This window comes from Physeter macrocephalus, chromosome 2 (genome assembly GCF_002837175.3).
Source record: "Physeter macrocephalus isolate SW-GA chromosome 2, ASM283717v5, whole genome shotgun sequence".
In the NCBI taxonomy this organism is placed as follows: Eukaryota; Metazoa; Chordata; class Mammalia; order Artiodactyla; family Physeteridae; genus Physeter; species Physeter macrocephalus.
In genome coordinates, this window is record NC_041215.1 from 25143086 (window position 1) to 25161897 (window position 18812).

Here is an 18812-nt window from a genome sequence, read left to right on the forward strand (position 1 = left end):
GAACCCGGTTCCCCTGCATCGGCAGGCGGACGCGCAACCACTGCGCCACCAGGGAAGCCCACTACTAAACTATTTTTAAAAAGCAAAGGGAAAGCCTGTCAACAAAATCTCTCACACACACGCAACAAATATATATATTGTTTTACACATATAGATCTGCTCTGGGTGAGAAAGAGGTAAGGCAGTTCAAGACACAGCTCCCTGGGCAGTAACCAGGAATAGTTTAGAAAGCATTGCTGTATTTAATAAACTTTAAATGTCTAAAGAAAGTATCCAGAAGGAGGGACTTCCCTGGTGGTCCAGCAGTTAAGACTCCACACTCCCAATGCAGGGGGCCCAGGTTCAATACCTGGTCAGGGAGCTAGATTCCGCATGCTGCAACTAAAGATCCCACATGCCACAACTAAAGATTCCGCATGCCGCAACTAAGATCCTGCATATTGCAACTAATACCCAGTGCAGCCAAGTAAATAAATAAATAAATATTTTTAAAAATAAATAAATAAATAAAGTATCCAGAAGGAAACCAGTTAAGCTAGATTCTGATTACCCTTCTTTTGTTAAATCTAAACAATGGATCAAAAACAAAGTGTTTACTGTAGTAGTAACTGTTTCAGGCAAGAATCAAAAGTGAATGACAAAATTAGCAGGTACAAGCATGATGGATAGGATATATGTATAGTCTTAGTATCTCTTACAAGATGATTATTACTTACAAAGGGAAAAATCAGTAACTACACTGGAACAACCTGACACACCACTTTAAAATTAATGTCACCAGTAATGGGACAAATCAACATCATGTGCCTTCTGATATGATGTACTTATCAGGACACAATATCACTTCCATGGTATTCTTGCCAAAAATGCACAACATAAATTTAACCATAAGGAAATATCAGACAAACTCAGATTGAAGGACATTCTACGAAACAAGTGGACAGTATCCTCCAAAAATATTAAAATTATGAAAGACAAAAAAAGACTGAGGGATAGTTTCAGATTATAGAAAACTAAGGAAACATGACAACTAAATGCAACAAATGATGTTAGACCAGGAAAAGAACATTAGTGGAAAAAATGGTGAAATTTGAAAAGGATCTACAGACTAAATAAAAATTATTGTAATCACTGTTAATTCCTGATTTTTAAACCTGTACTGTAGTTACGTACATTGCAAATAGTTAAGAGAATCTGAGGGAGGGCTATATGAGAGTTCTGTGAAATATTTTTAAATTTTTTTACATTATTTCCAAAGGAAAAGTTAAAAAAAAAAAAAGGCCTTGTTAGTGCTCACCCTGTGTGTGTGTATATGCACACGTGTGTGTGGACATGCACATGCATGATGACATGCACAGAACTTTTCTCGTATACTCTAACAGAAAGAATGCAGAATCAGATACTTACCTATTGGGTCTCTTCCAGCAGATTTTTCAGACCCTGACAGGTTTACCAGCACAACACCTCCGATGCTATGAGAATAACAGTCATTACTGACAAGTGAAATAATAAATTCCTTAAAAAGACTAACCTCAAAGATCAAAATTATTTACAAGTAATAAAGACTAATCTCAACTTTGGGTAAAACTATCAAAGAATTAATGAATTAATTAATAATATCTAACAATATTATCAGTATAGTATAAGTGCTATACTTATATTAACTCATTTAATCCACATAAAATGCCCAGTATTACCTTATAAGGAAGGTATTATTATTATTATTATCACTCCAATTTTACACATGAGAAAATTATACGTAATGCACAAAGAAATGAAGTAACTTGACCAAAATCACACAGCTGGAACTGAAACGCAGGCAGTCTACTTCCAGAGCCCAGTGTTCTCACCTGCTACGCTATCTTCTGCCTCTTTTTCAATTAGGAAAAAATTAACCAACTTGTCATCGCTCTTCCAATCTTTTTTGGCAATGTACAAATATCAAAACCCATATAAACCTAGCAACGGCACTAACTCTCACTGGTAAAACCGAAATTAATGGTAAAACTATCCTTAAATGTTTAAATAATTAAATCAATCCCATTATTTTAATGTAAAAATAAGACCAAATTAAGGATGTAGAAAAATCAAGAGGTTATTCCTTCATCCAACTGTTGCTTATTGAGCTAAACTTCGGGTTAAGCAATGAACAAGAGAGATGTGGTTCCTGTCCTCATGCAGCCTTATACTTTCTATTTCTATGTATCTTTCTACTTTTATTAAGACAATGAAAAGAAAAGTTAGAAATAGGCATGAATTTTGAACAAAGTTGGATAAACCTCATCACTTCCCTAAGACAAATATACTGTATTTCCCTAATGCAAAAATATGTTTGGCTAAAACATGGGCCAATCATGCACAAAGAATAAATTCCTAGTGTCCAACAAGTCTAAATGGTAAATTAGTTGGTCCAACCAGGTTGCCCATGGAAACTACCATGGTCAAGTTACCCTTATAGCTAAGAGAGAGAAACACCACTTATGTGATTGCCGTGCCAGTATCTACGATAATCACTTCCTATATACATCCCTCTAAACTTTAAAACAAGGCTGCAAAGTAGTAGATGATACTATCATCATTTTGCCATCTAGGAAATCCTCTCAGAGAGTTTAGGGCAAGTGCGCAGGGGCAAAAAGCAGAGCTCTGATTCAAACCCAGCTCTGATAGTTCAGAAACACTAATCTTTCTGGTAAATTATTCTGCTACCTTCTCTGATTTCTGATTTTCTCTCACAAAAACAACAGCTTCATCAAACCAACATGTCTTTTTTGAGTACTGACTGTGAGCAAAGCTTTACGCTAGGCCTTTGATGACACAAAGAAGTAGAAAACAAGGTTTTGACCTTCAAGGGTTTATAATCTCGTAGGGATACAAAGTTAAATAAAGTAAAAGATTTAAATTAGTCATTAATGATACTTATGTATTGTATTACAAACAGCAATACAAAATTGCCAGATAATTTATACAGAAATAATTGAAAGATTGAGGCTGAGACAATCAGAGAAGACTGCAGGTTAGATTTCTAGAAGTGGGAAAAGTAAAAACTAAAAACTAAACAAAAAGGGGAACTTGTTTTAGGAAAAGGATACAGAAACTTGGGAGCTTATGAGGATTAACATGCAGTTAAACGTGAATGCCAGTACAATACTTAGTAGTCCAAAGTCACATGAATGGGAACCAAAGCTGCTTTGGGGTCCTCCCTCCAGTTACCCTCCCCAGGAAGGTTTCGAAAACTAGCCAAGGATGTGATGCAGAGCTGAGTAGCATGATGTCCATTTAAAACCTTTTATCCTCATCTATCTTTGCCTATACAGTATATTATAATATAAACTATCATCTATCATTACCAGAAATGCTTTAAACATTGCATTTTTAAGCAGAATAAACTAGCTATTACATTATATTCTTACCTTAAAATTACAGCTAATAGTTTAGAAAGAGTAAATCTATCTCCACTGTTACTTGGAAACATTGCAGCAAGGATTAAGGTAAAAAGTCCTATGGAGAGAAAAGGATAAAAAAAAAAGATACATTAGCTTAAACACTGTCAAATTTATTTATTACCAACTTGATTGTTTAAATAAGTTAATTACACACCTAACTTTTAAACTAATTTTTGTCATTTTTAAATGACTAAGAATAAGACTGCAGTTACCTAGGCTGAAATGTTCAGAGATCACACATAAAAATAGCCTCCAGATGAAACCATGTTTATTTCAACAATACAGATCAAGTACAGTTCTATTTATTTTAAAACTAATAAGAGAGTTAAACTGAGCATTCAGAGTAACATTCTGACCTCATCATAATCAAGCATGTGAACTAAAGTTATTTTTACAACTTCAAAAATACTTTTTTTATCTTCCAGATTTGGAAGGTGATTCAATTTTAAAAATAAAACACCTTTCATAGGGCAAATTATAGTTATGAAATAAGCAATTACATTTAGTCAAAGGGTTGAAAAAAAGATCTTTAGAAAGAATATGTGAAAGGAAAGACAGCTACAATACAGAGTCAGCCTATAAAATTTTAATAGATTGTTGTATAAAAAATACTGTAAAGTATTGGAAGGAATATAAATAGCACAAGGCTATGGCACAAAATTTAAAGATTAAATAGTAGTTATACCAATATACATTAGAAAGAATGAAATAATTTAAAACAAGATCAAAATATATGTATATGTACACATATTTATCAGAAGTAGGTCTCGAGTTATAATACAGATTTTGAAGACAAATTTCTTACCAGAAGTTGAGGACAAAATATTAACTATAGCAACTTTTGTGTCTGAAAGTGCTTCTTGATATGACAAATTTGCCAAAAACCACTAAAGAAATAGAAAATAAAGTGAAACCTAATAAATGACTTTTTATATTTGTCATTATAATTTATAGTCCCCTCCTTTTTTTCTCCCTCTAAATACTGCTGTCATAAGTTTTAAAATCTGCTTTGTACTGAAAAGTCACAGGCCCAAAAAGAAAACAAACATTTATATCAGACCTAATATCTGTGCTATCCAATTTCCCTTAAGAAATTAACAACAGTTGGTTAAAAATTAGCACTGTTCAGGCTTTTTTGAAAATCAGGGTAAATTTAATATCAAATCAACATTGAAACTTGTTTTATCCAAGCACTGAGAGTACTCTATTAAGTTTATCTAAATCAAATTTAAGTTGGGGGGAATTCTCAAACATTAAAATACGTACAGATGAATATAACATGAGAAATCGATTGAACAAGGTGATGCCTAAGGGGATGGATGGAACTAGCCAGATCGATAGACAAAAGGTTACATTCACTTTGGAAATTTTAAAATGTTCAAGAAATTGTGAATTTACTGGCTAACTGTGATTGTTTCTCTGATTCTCAGTTTTGAGACATAATATAAAGAGTTCTCATAACTTTGAATATAATGAAGGAAGTTTTCCAGCTATGAGGATTTTTTTCTTCTTTTTTCCCTTTTGCTTGTCTAGGCTAGGTTATTCTTTTTTTTTTTTTTTTTTTTTGCGGTACGCGGGCCTCTCACTGCTGCGGCCTCTCCCGTTGCGGAGCACAGGCTCTGGACGCGCAGGCTCAGCGGCCATGGCTCACGGGCCCAGCCGCTCCGCCACACGTGGGATCCTCCCGGACCAGGGCACGAACCCGTGTCCCCTGCATAGGCAGGCGGACTCTCAACCACTGCGCCACCAGGGAAGCCCCTAGGCTAGGTTATTCTTATATTCCCAACCCTGTGCCTACTTTGACTAAGAGAATAGAAATAGGACCTCTTTTGATGAAGCCTGGTGTGTGTGTGTGTGTGTGTGTGCGTGTGCATCCAAAGTTCATTTATTTTTACTGCTATCAGATAATCTAATACAGTTTACCACAACTCATCCATTTTTTTGTTGATGAACACTTTTTGACTATTTCAAACAATGCTACCAAGAATGTTCTAGCATGTGCCTCCTGGGGCATATGTGCATGAGTGCCCCTAACGTAGAATATACTATGAAGCAGATTTCTGGGTCAAAGTAAACTAACGGCTTGTCTAACTGTTTTCTGTGACTGGATAATCATATTCTACTGGAGAATGACTTGTCTCTATTAAGGGAGGGACATCTCTTGATATCTCTCAGAACTTGCAGTTAAGTGAGAAGTATAGTTTTTAGCATTTATATTTCAAAGAAGCAGTATAGACACATGACCTTAGAGCTAGATCTTACTGCTGGAAGGCAGCAGATGGCTGAGAGTCTAGAAGTCTTCATTCAGTAATATACTGTACTCAGAGCTAAAGCCAGACTCTGATTCCATCTGTAGTCCTCTGACTTCCTAATTTCACTTGACTATCTAAATAAGAAAATGAGGTTAGCAACTGGTAAGATGGGCAATATCAAATATATATATGACAATAGGAGCCACAATCTGCTTGCAGTCGAAGTGCTAAAAAAGAAGCAGAAGATTCTGCCCTTAATTATCTTTTGGAGATTCTCTACAAGAATAGGCCATGCTTGTGGGGTGATAATTAGCTTTCTTGACCCACTTTCCTTACCACTTTAATACTTAAATACTGTGCTCATTTTCCAAACAATCTTACTGGTCTCTGCTAATGTGAGATAAAGAAATAAAAACAGACAACTTAGATTGCAGGAATTCAAAGAGTATAACTACTCATCATTAGCTATGAACTCTTTCCAGAAAGATCTTCCCATTCTCCAGCTCTCCCCAAACTCTATTCTCTGGCTTTCAAACCCAAGGCAGCCTCATCACAAAAGAAGACCATCTCAATTGACCTCTGGTAAAAATTATCTTTACGTTTCCTTTCATTATTCCAGAGCTGAGGACAACCACTTACTAATAATTAAGCTGTCACAAATAATTTCTATAGTATTTCATTATTTCATGAGTGATAATTCATTTTAAAATTAGCATAAAAGCCTGTATGACCTAAATTACATCTTACAGAAAAAATTAAAACACCATAAGTCCTAATGAGACAAAACAATTAAAGAAGGACTGGCAAATACAGTACTCATTAACTCCTCTTGACCTACAATGTACAATCCATTAGCCACTAGCCACATGTGACTACTAAGCAAATGAAATGTGGCTACTTTGAATTGAAATGTTTAGAAATGGAAATAAAAACTGAAATTGAAATGAAACAGAAAAAGAAACTGAAATGAAATAGAAATTGAAATGCTTAAAAATGGAAATGTTTAGAAGATTTTAGTACAAAAAAGAATGTAAACTATCTCATCAATAATTTTTATATTGATAATATTTTGAAGTGTTTTACATATAGTGGGTTAAATAAAAATATAGTATTAAGGGACTTCCCTGGTGGCGCAGTAGTTAAGAATCTGCCTGCTAATGCAGGTGACATGGGTTCGAGCCCTGGTCTGGGAAGATCCCACATGCCGTGGAGCAACTAACCCGTGTGCCACAACTACTGAGTCTGTGCTCTAGAGCCTGCGAGACACAACTACTGAGCCTGCATGCCACAACTACTGAAGCCCACGTGCCTAGAGCCCGTGCTCTGCAACAGGAGAAGCCACTGCAATGAGAAGCTCCGCACTGCAATGAAGAGTAGCCCCCGCTCGCCGCAACTAGAGAAAGCCCACGCGTAGCAACGAAGACCCAACACAACCAAATAAATTAATCAAAAATATATATATATATAGTATTAAAAGTAACTTGTTTCTCTCTCTTTTTTTTTAATGTGGCTACTAGAAAATTTAAAAATACCTACGTGACCTGCATTTGCACATTGTATTTCTATTGAACATTGCTCTAGAGCTCATCCAAGCTTATTACTCTATTAAGTCAGGTTTCTAAAAAGATATATACCTGGACTATATTACTCTTTCTACAGAAATGCCTTTACTTAAGATTAACACAGCTCCCTGCTCTTATAACTTACTTAAGGTTGATTTTTCAAAAAAGACTATTAAAGGTGGAAGCAACGTAAGTGTACATCAATGGATGAATGGATAAACAAAATGTGGTATATACATACAGTGGAATATTACATAGCCTTAAAAAGGAAAAATATTCTGACACATGCTACAAAGATGAACCTTGAAGACACTGTGCTAAGTGAAATAAACCAGTCACCAAGGGAAAAATACTGTATAATTCCATTCATATGAGGTGCACAGAGCAGTCAAATTCACAGAGACAGAAAATAGAACGGTGGCTGTCAAGGGCTAGGGAGGTGGGAAAGAGAAGTTGTCATTTAATGGGTATAGTTTTAGTTTTGCAAGATGAAAAAAGTTCTGCTGATAGACAGTGGTGATGGTTGCAAAACAGTGTGACTGTATTTAATGCCAATGAACTGTACACTTAAAAATAGTCAAAACAGTAAGTTTTATGGTATGTATATTTTACCACAATTTTTCTAAAAGGCTGTTATCTGTACATATCTACCTGTAAATCTGCTACACAAAATAGTGCCTTTCTACATAAGAACCTATGAAATATATTCTCTCAGTTTTGAGTTAGGAAAAGTTTATTTTATCAATAGACGACAAACTGTGTAACTCAGGAAGTTTTCCTTTTTTCCTTTCTGTGCATTTGTCTAGAGATGAATTGTGTTTTTCTTTCTTTCTTTAAATGGAAGCTCCTGATATAATCAACCCATTCCACAGCCAGTTTGCACCCTACACAGACATTATCTGTTTAGTCTGGCTCTTATCCACCCCTCCTTTTTAAACTTTTACTTTATAGATCCTTTTATCATGTTTCACCTCAAGTCTCCTTTAAAAATTAGGAGATATAATTAATAAATCTTAGTCTTGCCTTATACTCATTTAAAACAAGCAAACTGAAATCACAATAGCATAATCCAAATATATGAGCCTTTAAATTAACTTTATTACATATGTAATTATCATATTACAACTCCCAAAGATTCTTTGATTTGTACTCCTGAATATATTAATCAAGGTATCACTAAAACAGAGGTTATTCAGTTAGAGGATGGTGAAAAATTGGCTATGCAGTAAATATGAGAGGCAAAACTGTAAAGTAAAAAAATCTTATAATCAGTCTAATAATATTGACATTAGCATTGTATTACCTAGTGGTTTAAAATGGTCAGTATAAATTTAAACCTTAAAGGCCCATACTAAACCACCCTGGAATAGTCTACTTCCAATGATACATATAGAAAAGAGCACTAAAATTCATTTTTTAAATCGTAAATCAGAGTTTACTAACTCAGACAAGTTTTCTAATCCCAGATTAGCCCAAAATAATGTTTTATTTGCTATATGAATACTTATTGAAACATTAAGCATATTTTTGTTTCTATATCAAAATAATTAAGAAGCCATAAACAATATTATAAGAAAGAATGAAAAAGTGTTTCCTATGAGTACTTATAAAATATTTGACCACATTTATATGAATTTAAAATAAAACCTCAGTAGGACTTATTTGAAGAAATCAATGCAATCAATGCAAACTCTTATCTGGACATTTACTAGTGCTTGTATATATCATAGTGTGAAATAACTCTATTCATTATTCTGACCATGAGGCAATGTCAAATTCTAAACATACATGAGTGGTTGTAGTGTATAGTATTTATTGAATTCTTTTACGTATGCCTAGTATTTATTAATTTTAATACTCTAATTTCCCTATGATAGCAGATAACAGAGTTTAAAGTCATGACTAAGGCAACCTAATAGTCTTAAACTTTAATACTATATTGTCGGTATGTCTACCGTCTTAAAAGTCAAATTCCAAACATATAATAAAGAGAAGACTTACCACAAAGCAAAAAAAAAAGCTAATTTTTGCTACTTGAGTTGCAGTAAGTTTCCCCACAGTTTTGAGTAAGGATTCTTGTTCTTTCACGGTAGGATATGACATGCGAGACAACTTAGCTTCCAATGCATGGCTTGATGGAAGCTGTCGAATCTCCATGATATTACTAAACCTAACACGAGACTTTTTGGGAGCTTGAAAGGAAAAGTAAAGTATAAAATCATTAAACGTTTCCCCTCGCATCCAAAAAATGTCACAAGTTTTAATTTACTTATAAATGCATATTATTTAATCCATCTATAATCATATTTGAACAGTCAAAAAAAAAAACCAGTTAAATTATTACATGGGACAGCTCTGCTCATTCAAAAGAGTTGGTGGGAAAAATGTTTCCAACTATAAAAAATTTTGAAGGTTTTAAAATAAGACCAGGGCTTCCCTGGTGGCGCAGTGGTTGGGAGTCTGCCTGCCGATGCGGGGGGCGCGGGTTCGTGCCCTGGTCTGGGAGGGTCCCGCGTGCCGCGGAGCGGCTGGGCCCGTGAGCTGTTGCCGCTGGGCCTGTGCGTCCAGAGCCTATGCTCCGCGACGGGAGAGGCCGTGGCGGTGAGAGGCCCGCGTACCACTAAAAAAATAATAAATAAATAAAAAATAAAATGAGACCAATATTCAACAAAGTTTCAAACAACTACCTGGTTCAGGATTATAGTATGATTATTATTTTAGCATTTATAGTAAAAGTTTATTTGGATTTTTCCTCATAGATATCCAATTTATGAGAATTATTTTCCTGGTCAAGCACGCAGAACATTCTTCTATAGTTCCATTCCTTGAAAGAGAGAATATCATGGATGAATACTGTGCGTTACGTTGAAGCTGGCATTCTTTACCATGTTCAAAGAACCAGCAAAACTCCTGTAATTTGCTATCAAGGTCTTTGATGGCCTGGTTGAAGGGGATACTGTTCATTAATAAATATATCTATATATACGTAATAACACCATAGAGATTTCTGGTATTTGGAAGTTATTTCCATTGAATTAATTAAAACGTCCAGTCAACTGGACAACTACAGTCTGAGCCAAAACCACATGGAACAGAAGAACTGCCAGGTGATCCCGGGCAACCCACAGAACCACTAAGGTTTGGCATGGCTTGAATGAAGCTAAAATTTTCCACCCATTTCTAAGTTATGAAATTCTAAGTTTTGCTTACATTTTTCAGTATCAATGTTTGTGTTCTCAGGTTTTTCACTCGGAAGATCATGAAATTTCACAGGAACATACAGAGGTTCACTCTGGAATGCAGCAAAAACAGAAACAAATATAAACAAGTATAATAGCTGATATACTGGCTAAATTTAAGTGGATGGTATATAGACACAGATATATAGACACCCAAAACAGGGCTGTTCACCACCATGTTTATACAGCATAATTTTCCCAAAATGCATTTTCAAGACTTATATAGGAAACTCAAATGATCCACCCAGGTACAATGACAGAAAGAATCAATTTAAAGCTTAGAAATGTAATCACACAGCACTGGCACATTATGATATTTAATTTTTAAATGTCATAAAAACAGACCTCTCTCAGCTAACAGATTATCTCCCATTCCTTTTCATTCATTCTTTTAACATATACATATTGAGCTCCTACTATGTCAGGTGCTGTTCTAGGTCCTAGGGATATAAGAGCGAATAGAGACAAAGTCTCTGTCCTCAGTGATATAAAATAATCTAGTGGTAGACAACAGAATTAAAGCCAGGTTTGGGCTTCCCTGGTGGCGCAGTGGTTGCGCGTCCGCCTGCCGATGCAGGGGAACGGGGTTCGCGCCCCGGTCTGGGAGGATCCCACATGCCGCGGACCGGCTGGGCCCGTGAGCCATGGCCGCTGAGCCTGCGCGTCCGGAGCCTGTGCTCCGCAATGGGAGAGGCCACAGCAGGGGGAGGCCCGCATACCACAAAAAAATAAATAAATAAAATAAAAAAATAAATAAAGCCAGGTTTGTCTAACCATGCTCTAAAAGTCTACATTTTTAAGTGGTTCTAAAGCCCCTAACTGTTTTTGTAAATGTTCTTCAGATGATCTGTATTTAAGGCACAATTCTGTTAATTTAAGAAACAAGGCTGTTTCTTAAATTAACATAAAATATTTTTTATTTCTTTATTTTTAACTCCTGATACACTCTGCCAATGAAAAATATTCAGTAAATGAAGAGACAATAGGATTTGGAAATAGATGGAGTCTCATTGTTGCATTGAACTTTTCATTATAGCATTTGGCCTAGAACAATTTGACATGGCCATCTTACAGATAACAGAAAAAAATAGTATAAGAGTAGGCTGCCATCTCAACTCTGTCTTCTACACTGAGAGAGACAACTGATATTAGTCTTGTTTTTGTTTTTTTCTGTTTTTTGTTTGTTTGTTTTTTGTTATTTTTGGCCGCACAGCGAGGCTTGCAGGATCTTAGTCCCCCAACCAGGGATCAAACCCGTGCTCTCGGCAGTGAAAGCGCAGAGTCCTAACCACTGAACCACCAGGGAGTTAGTCTTGTTGATGCTTAGGATCCCAGAGAAAAGAAATGACATTTTCTCTAAGCTTCACAAACCATTCACAGCACCCGGTAAGCTACCTTGCAAGCAAATGTAGTTCTAAAAGTCAGAGGAACAAAAAACTGTACTGTCAGTAAGATCACCGAGCTAGTGCTTCATAAATTGGTATTAAATTTTAGAGTTAACTTTAAAATTTTTCTCAGATAGAATGCCACATTTGGAATAATATATTTTAAAGAGATGCCTTAGTAATGGTGTAAAAAGAATAGATTTTTACATACTCTCTCTCCAACAAGATTATAAATGCTTAAATAGAGTGACTGATAATTCCTTCATATGCTTGCTTATTATCTGTGTCCCTCCCTTCCCTGAACACACACTCTCACACACTAGAACATAAGCTGTATTTTGAGAGTCTAGAACAAGTGTTTAACATACATTAAGTGCTCTTAAAAATTTGTGAAATGAATAAACAATCTGCTTATAGAGTCTCAGTGTCAAGTAAATGTATTTGTTTCTAAGTGGTAATAATATAATAACAAACATGAAGTGACAAAGTTGGTAAGAAACAAAGGACAAAGGACTTCCTTTACTATTTTCAGTCCTTAACTAATTTCCTCTTCCCTTCTCTCTCCAGAGGTGGCTGAATTGCTTACTTTTAGGTCTCAGGTATCTCTAAGAAAGTACCAAATTACAACTCTCATGGAGAGCAGCCAACATTGAGATATATTTTTATTTTAATATAGCTGTGCTGCTATCAACGCTATTTCAGTCCTTCCCACCACGGTCAACTCCAACCACTCTCTTCCTGAGGAGAAAAGAAACACTTACCAAAGAACTATTCATAGTTGTATCTGTTGTGCAAGCAGCAAAGTAACCTTCAGCATCTGCAAACTACAAATAATGAGACATAAAATTCAATTAAATTCATGAAATAAAGTAGAACTAGTGTGAGTCACAGCTCAAAGGAACAGAACCAAAAATCCAGAGCAGACCTATAAGGATATAATCATTATTTTTTTTTAAAGACACCAATTGTACTTGAACATTTGTTACTTTTTTTTTTTAATTAATTAACTAATTAATTTTTTTTTGGCTGTGTTGGGTCTTCATTTCTGTGCGAGGGCTTGCTCTAGTTGTGGCAAGCGGGGGCCACTCTTCATCGCGGTGCACAGGCTCCTCACTATCCCGGCCTCTCCCGTTGCGGAGCACAGGCTCCAGGCGCAGGCTCAGTAGTTGTGGCTCACAGGCCCAGCCGCTCCGCGGCATGTGGGATCCTCCCAGACCAGGGCTCGAACCCACATCCCCTGCACTAGCAGGCAGACTCTCAACCAATGCGCCACCAGGGAAGCCCTATAATCATTATTAATAATAACAGCAGCTAATACCAAGTACTCAATCATGTAAGGTAAGTATTATCATCTTTATTTTATTGATGAAGAAATTGAGGATATGAAATTTCATCTAAGTAACAGAACTAGGATTAAAGCCCAATTTAGTCTAACTCTGAACTTAAGCCCTTTTCACAATATTATAATAACACTTCAGATCACCAGGGAGAAGATGGGTGGGTTAATGAAGAAGACAAATAACATCTTAGCATTATCATGATAACAGTGTTAACCTCAAGAATCCCCTAAATGGCTTCAGACACTGGACCACTTTAAGAACCACTGTGCTAGTGCTGTAAAACCATGCTTTTACTCACACCCACAACTACCCTATAATTTATCCCTGCTTAAAGTTTGAAGAGGTTAAATAACTTGCTAAAGATCACACAATCAGCAAGTGACAGAACAAGATTCAAACACCAGAAGCCCATGCCCTTAAAAAACCCGTATAAATTAGTAAGAGTCAATGTAGAAAAATGGACAAAATATGGACAACTCACAAAAGAATTCTACTGTGCAACAAATATATGAAAAGGTAACCAAAAACACACAGATTAAATAAGATACCACTGTCTACCTATCATATTGGCAAAGCATTAGGGTTTTGCTAACAGTTCAATCTCATGCACTGCTAACAGACATGAATTAGGTGCAATTATTATAGATGATAATTTAGCGAAAGGAATCAAAAGCTATATAATGACATTACTGTTTTATCCAGCAATTATACTTTTAGGAATTTATCCTAAGTAAATAACTACAGATGTGTACAAAGACATTCCTATTTAATTACAACAAAAGAGAAAGTGAAGGGACTTCCCTGGCGGCGTAGCGGTTAAGAATCTGCCTGCCAATGCAGGGGACACGGGTTCCAGCCCTGGTCCGGGAAGATCCCACATGCCGTGGAGCAACTAAGCCCGTGTGCCACAACTACTGAGCGTGTGCTCTAGAGCCCGTGAGCCACAACTACTGAGCCTGTATGCCACAACTACTGAAGCCCACGTACCTAGAGCCTCTGCTCCGCAACAAGAGAAGGCACTGCAATGAGAAGCCCGTGCACTGTAACGAAGAGTAGACCCCGCTCACTGCAACTAGAGAAAGCCCATGTGCAGCAACAAAGACTCAACGCAGCCAAAAATAAAAATAAATAAATTTATCTTTTTTTAAAAATTGGGGAAAAGAAAATAATGGTTAAAATGGTAAATTTGATGTTATGTGTATTTTACCACAATTTTAAAAAGAGAGAGAAGGATAGAGAATTTAAAAAGAAAAAAAAAAAGGAAAAGGATTAATGTGAAAGAGTTTTATGGGCTTCCCTGGTGGTGGCACAGTGGTTAGGAATCCACCTGCCAATGCAGGGGACATGGGTTAGAGCCCTGATCCAGGAAGATCCCACATGCCTCAGAGCAACTAAGCCCATGCGCCACAACTACTGAGCCTGCATTCTAGAGCCTGCGAGCCACAACTTCTGAGCCCGCATGCCACAACTACTGAAGCCCATGCGCCTAGAGCCCATGCTCCTCAACAAGAACAAGAGAAGCCACCGCAATGAGAAGCCCGCGCACTGCAACAAAGAGTAGCCCCCACTCACCGCAACTAGAGAAAGCCCGCGCGCACCAAGGAAGACCCAACGCAGGCAAAAATAAATAAATAAATAAATGTGTAAAAAAGAAAAAAAAAGAGTTTTATATTCTTCATTATCAAAAATTCAGTTTCTACTACACGGAAGATACATCACTACATAAACTACCATTTCTTTCAACACTTAAAAACAAGCATTTTATGTGACATTAATGATGGAATATAATTTGATTAGCCAAACATCTGAAATATGCCCTGAAATATGTTATTTTCATATTTGAATTAGTTTGCTTCTACAATCAACTTTACAGCTAATTAGATGATATTTATTTGATCTGCAAATGATCATAGACTCTAGATATTCTTCTTATCCTTTATCTTCCATCATCTCCTCCACATTAATTGATTTGGACTAGTTAAATAAGTCTTAACAACTCAGAGCATGTCATGAGGTAAGGGAAAGAAAGTGATTATGTACCTTTGACTTCTCACAAAACATTCTGATGCCAAGCTGATTAGAAGAGTAAATTTAAAAGTATGGACAAAAGCAAGTTTTTTTTATATCATGCTATCTTCACTCATTTAATGAACAAGTTAAAATCTGTTTTTCAAGAAACTAATAGTTTGAAAAAATTTACCCCCGCTCCAACAAACACTTAAAATTTTAAACTTACAAAAGCAGCATGCTTTCCTCGAAATCCTCTTGTACACTGTTGTCTCCATGGCTTCCAAATTATAAAGCCCAAAAGGTACAGAACAAACATAGATGTTTTTGCAAAGGTGCTGAAGAATGGTTTGTTGTACTGAGTAAAAACATACTGTGGAGGAAAAAGTTACAGAAACTATGAGACAAACCTTATTACTCATTTCCAATAAAATACAGTTATTACATGATGTTTAACTCCAGAAGTTCATTTGGAGGGGAAAGATCAAAAGGGATTATAAAAATATTTTGAATTCATTTCTGAATATTATATTTGCCTTGAATACAAAGGATAATATTTCCAAAACAAAGCAGCAACAACTTGCAAAACAACTTTTGTTCAATATTCACTGAAAACCTACTATGCGACAGTATCTATACTAGCAGCTAAGGAAAAATAAGACAGGATTTCCTGAGAGGAGATCTATAGATACAGATACAGATATATAGACATAGATATAGATATGAAGAATACACAGTGTAATGTGCTAATACCATGATAGGGGGATACAGGGTACCATGGGAGTACCAAAGAAAGACGGACCATTTTGAACGTTACAGAAGTTTCCCAAAAGAAGCTATTCTTGATCTGTATCTGAAGGTCTGAATAATAGCCCAAACAGAGGAAATAGCATAAAGAGAGGCAAAGAAACACTATGGGGTATGAAGAAAACTGCATGAAGTTTAATGTTATTAGGAAGTTATACAACAACCTGTAATCATTGTTTTTTTGTTTGATTTTTTTAAATCGAACTATAGTTGATTTACAATGTTGTATTAGTTTCAGGTGTAGAGCCAAGTGATTCCTTTTTTTTATGTATATATACATATTCTTTTTCAGATTCTTTTCCATTATACGTTATTACAAGATATTGAATATAGTTCTCTGTGCTCTACAGTAGATCCTTGTAATCCTCATTTAAATTGAAAATATCAGAATGAACTCATAATTTTTGTTTCCAAAAAAAAAACCAAACAAACCTAGTTATGTTCATTGAAAAGGCCTAGAAAAAAATGATAACCCAGAGAGGGCAGACAGCAGAAGGAAGAAGAACTACAATTCTGCACCCCGTGGAAGGAAAACTATATTCACAGAAAGACAGACAAAATGGAAAGGCGGAGAACTTTGTACAAGATGAAGGAGCAAGATAAAACCCCACAAAAACAACTAAATGAAGTGGAGATAGGCAACCTTCCAGAAAAAGAATTCAGAATAATGATAGTGAAGATGATCCAGGACCTCAGAAAAAGAATGGAGGCAAAGATCGAGAAGATGCAAGAAATGTTTAACAAAGACCTAGGAGAATTAAAGAACAAACAGAGATGAACAATACAATAACTGAAATGAAAACTGCACTAGAAGGAATCCATAGCAGAAAAACCGAGGCAGAAGAACAGATAAGTGACCTGGAAGACAGAATGGTGGAATTCACTGCTGTGGAACAGAATAAAGAAAAAAGAATGAAAAGAAATAAAGACAGCCTTAAGAGACCTCTGGGACAACATTAAACGCAACAACATTCGCATTATAAGGGTCCCAGAAGGAGAAGAGAGAGAGAAAGGACCCGAGAAAATATTTGAAGAGATTATAGTCGAAAACTTCCCTAACATGGGAAAGGAAATAGCCACCCAAGTCCAGGAAGCGCAGCAAGTCCTATATAGGATAAACCCAAGGAGAAACACACTGAGACACATAGTAATCAAACTGGCATAAATTAAAGACAAAGAAGACAATTATTGAAAGCAGCAAGGGAAAAACGACAAATAACATATAAGGGAACTCCCATAGGGTTAACAGCTGATTTCTCAGCAGAAACGCTACAAGCCAGAAGGGAGTGGCATGATACACTTAAACTGAATGAAAGGGAAGGACCTACAACCAAGATTACTCTACCGGACAAGGATCTCATTCAGATTTGATGGTGAGATCAAAAGCTTTACAGACAAGCAAAAGCTAAGAGAATTCAGCACCACCAAACCAGCTCTACAACAAATGCTAAAGGAACTTCTCTAAGTGGGAAGCACAAAAGAAGAAAAGGACCTACAAAAACAAACCCAAAACAATGAAGAAAATGGTCATAGGAATATACATATCGATGATTACCTTAAACGGGAATGGATTAAATGCTCCAACCAAAAGACACAGGCTTGCTGAATGGATACAAAAACAAGACCCATCTATATGCTGTCTACAAGAGACCCACTTCAGACCTAGGGACACATACAGACTGAAAGTGAGGGGATGGAAAAAGATATTCCATGCAAATGGAAATCAAAAGAAAGCTGGAGTAGCAATACTCATATCAGATAAAACAGACTTTAAAATAAAGAATGTTACAAGAGACAAGGAAGGAAGTACATAATGGTCAAAGGATCGATCCAAGAAGAAGATATAACAATTATAGATACATATGCACCCAACCTAGGAGCAACTCAATACATAAGGCAACTGCTAACAGCTATAAAAGAGGAAATCGACAGTAACACAATAATAGTCGGGAACGTTAACACCTCACTTACAACAATGGACAGATCATCCAGACAGAAAAATAATAAGGAAACACAAGCTTTAAATGACACAACAGACCAGAGAGATTTAATTGATATTTATAGGACATTCCATTCAAATACAGCAGATTACACTTTCTTCTCCAGTGCACACGGAACATTCTCCAGGACAGATCACATCTTGGGTCACAAATCGAGCATTGGTAAATTTAAGAAAACTGAAATCGTATCAAGCATCTTTTCCAACCACAATGCTATGAGATTAGAAATCAATTACAAGGAAAAAAACGTAAAAAACACAAACACATGTAGGCTAAACAATATGTTACTAAATAACCAAGAGATCACTGAGGAAATCAGAGGAAATCAAAAAATACCTAGAGACAGATTACAACGAAAACATGATGATCCAAAACATATGGGATGCAGCAAAAGCAGTTCTAAGAGGGAAGTTTATAGCTATACAAGCCTACCTCAGGAAACAAAAAAAATCTCAAATAAACAGTCTAAACTTACACCTAAAAGAACTAGAGAAAGAAGAACAAACAAAACCCAATTAGTAGAAGGCAAGATACAATAAAGATCAGAGCAGAAATAAATGAAATAGAAGCAAAGAAAACAATAGAAAAGATCAATAAAACTAAAAGCTGCTTCTTGGAGAAGATAAACAAAATTGATAAACCTTTAGCCAGACTCATCAAGAAAAAGAGGGAGAGGACTCAAATCAATAAAATTAGAAATGAAAAAGGAGAAGTTACAACGGACACCGCAGAAAGACAAAGCATCATAAGAGACTACTACAAGCAACTCTATGCCAA

The 18812-nt window shown here is 36.0% G+C and overlaps 1 protein-coding gene across 10 annotated transcripts in view; it reads right to left on the reverse strand.

The window, feature by feature from the left end:
• Positions 1 to 18812, reverse strand: part of SLC35F5 (solute carrier family 35 member F5) — a 44160-nt gene that overhangs the window by 18180 nt on the left and 7168 nt on the right. For 8 of the 10 annotated variants that reach the window (XR_003683550.2, XM_007102944.4, XM_028501002.2 and 5 more), the window contains exons 4-10: positions 15458 to 15601; positions 12643 to 12705; positions 10468 to 10549; positions 9259 to 9449; positions 4249 to 4330; positions 3411 to 3498; positions 1408 to 1472 (exon numbers count right to left, since the gene is read on the reverse strand). Coding sequence is in view for 8 of the 10 variants with exons in the window: in XM_007102944.4 (XP_007103006.1) it covers positions 1408 to 1472; positions 3411 to 3498; positions 4249 to 4330; positions 9259 to 9449; positions 10468 to 10549; positions 12643 to 12705; positions 15458 to 15601 (715 nt within the window). In the remaining 2 variants the exon portion in view is untranslated. Of the gene's footprint in view, positions 1 to 1407; positions 1473 to 3410; positions 3499 to 4248; positions 4331 to 9258; positions 9450 to 10467; positions 10550 to 12642; positions 12706 to 15457; positions 15602 to 18812 lie in introns of those variants that run through there. The other 2 variants (XM_007102945.4, XR_002890443.3) reach the window with 2 other exon arrangements.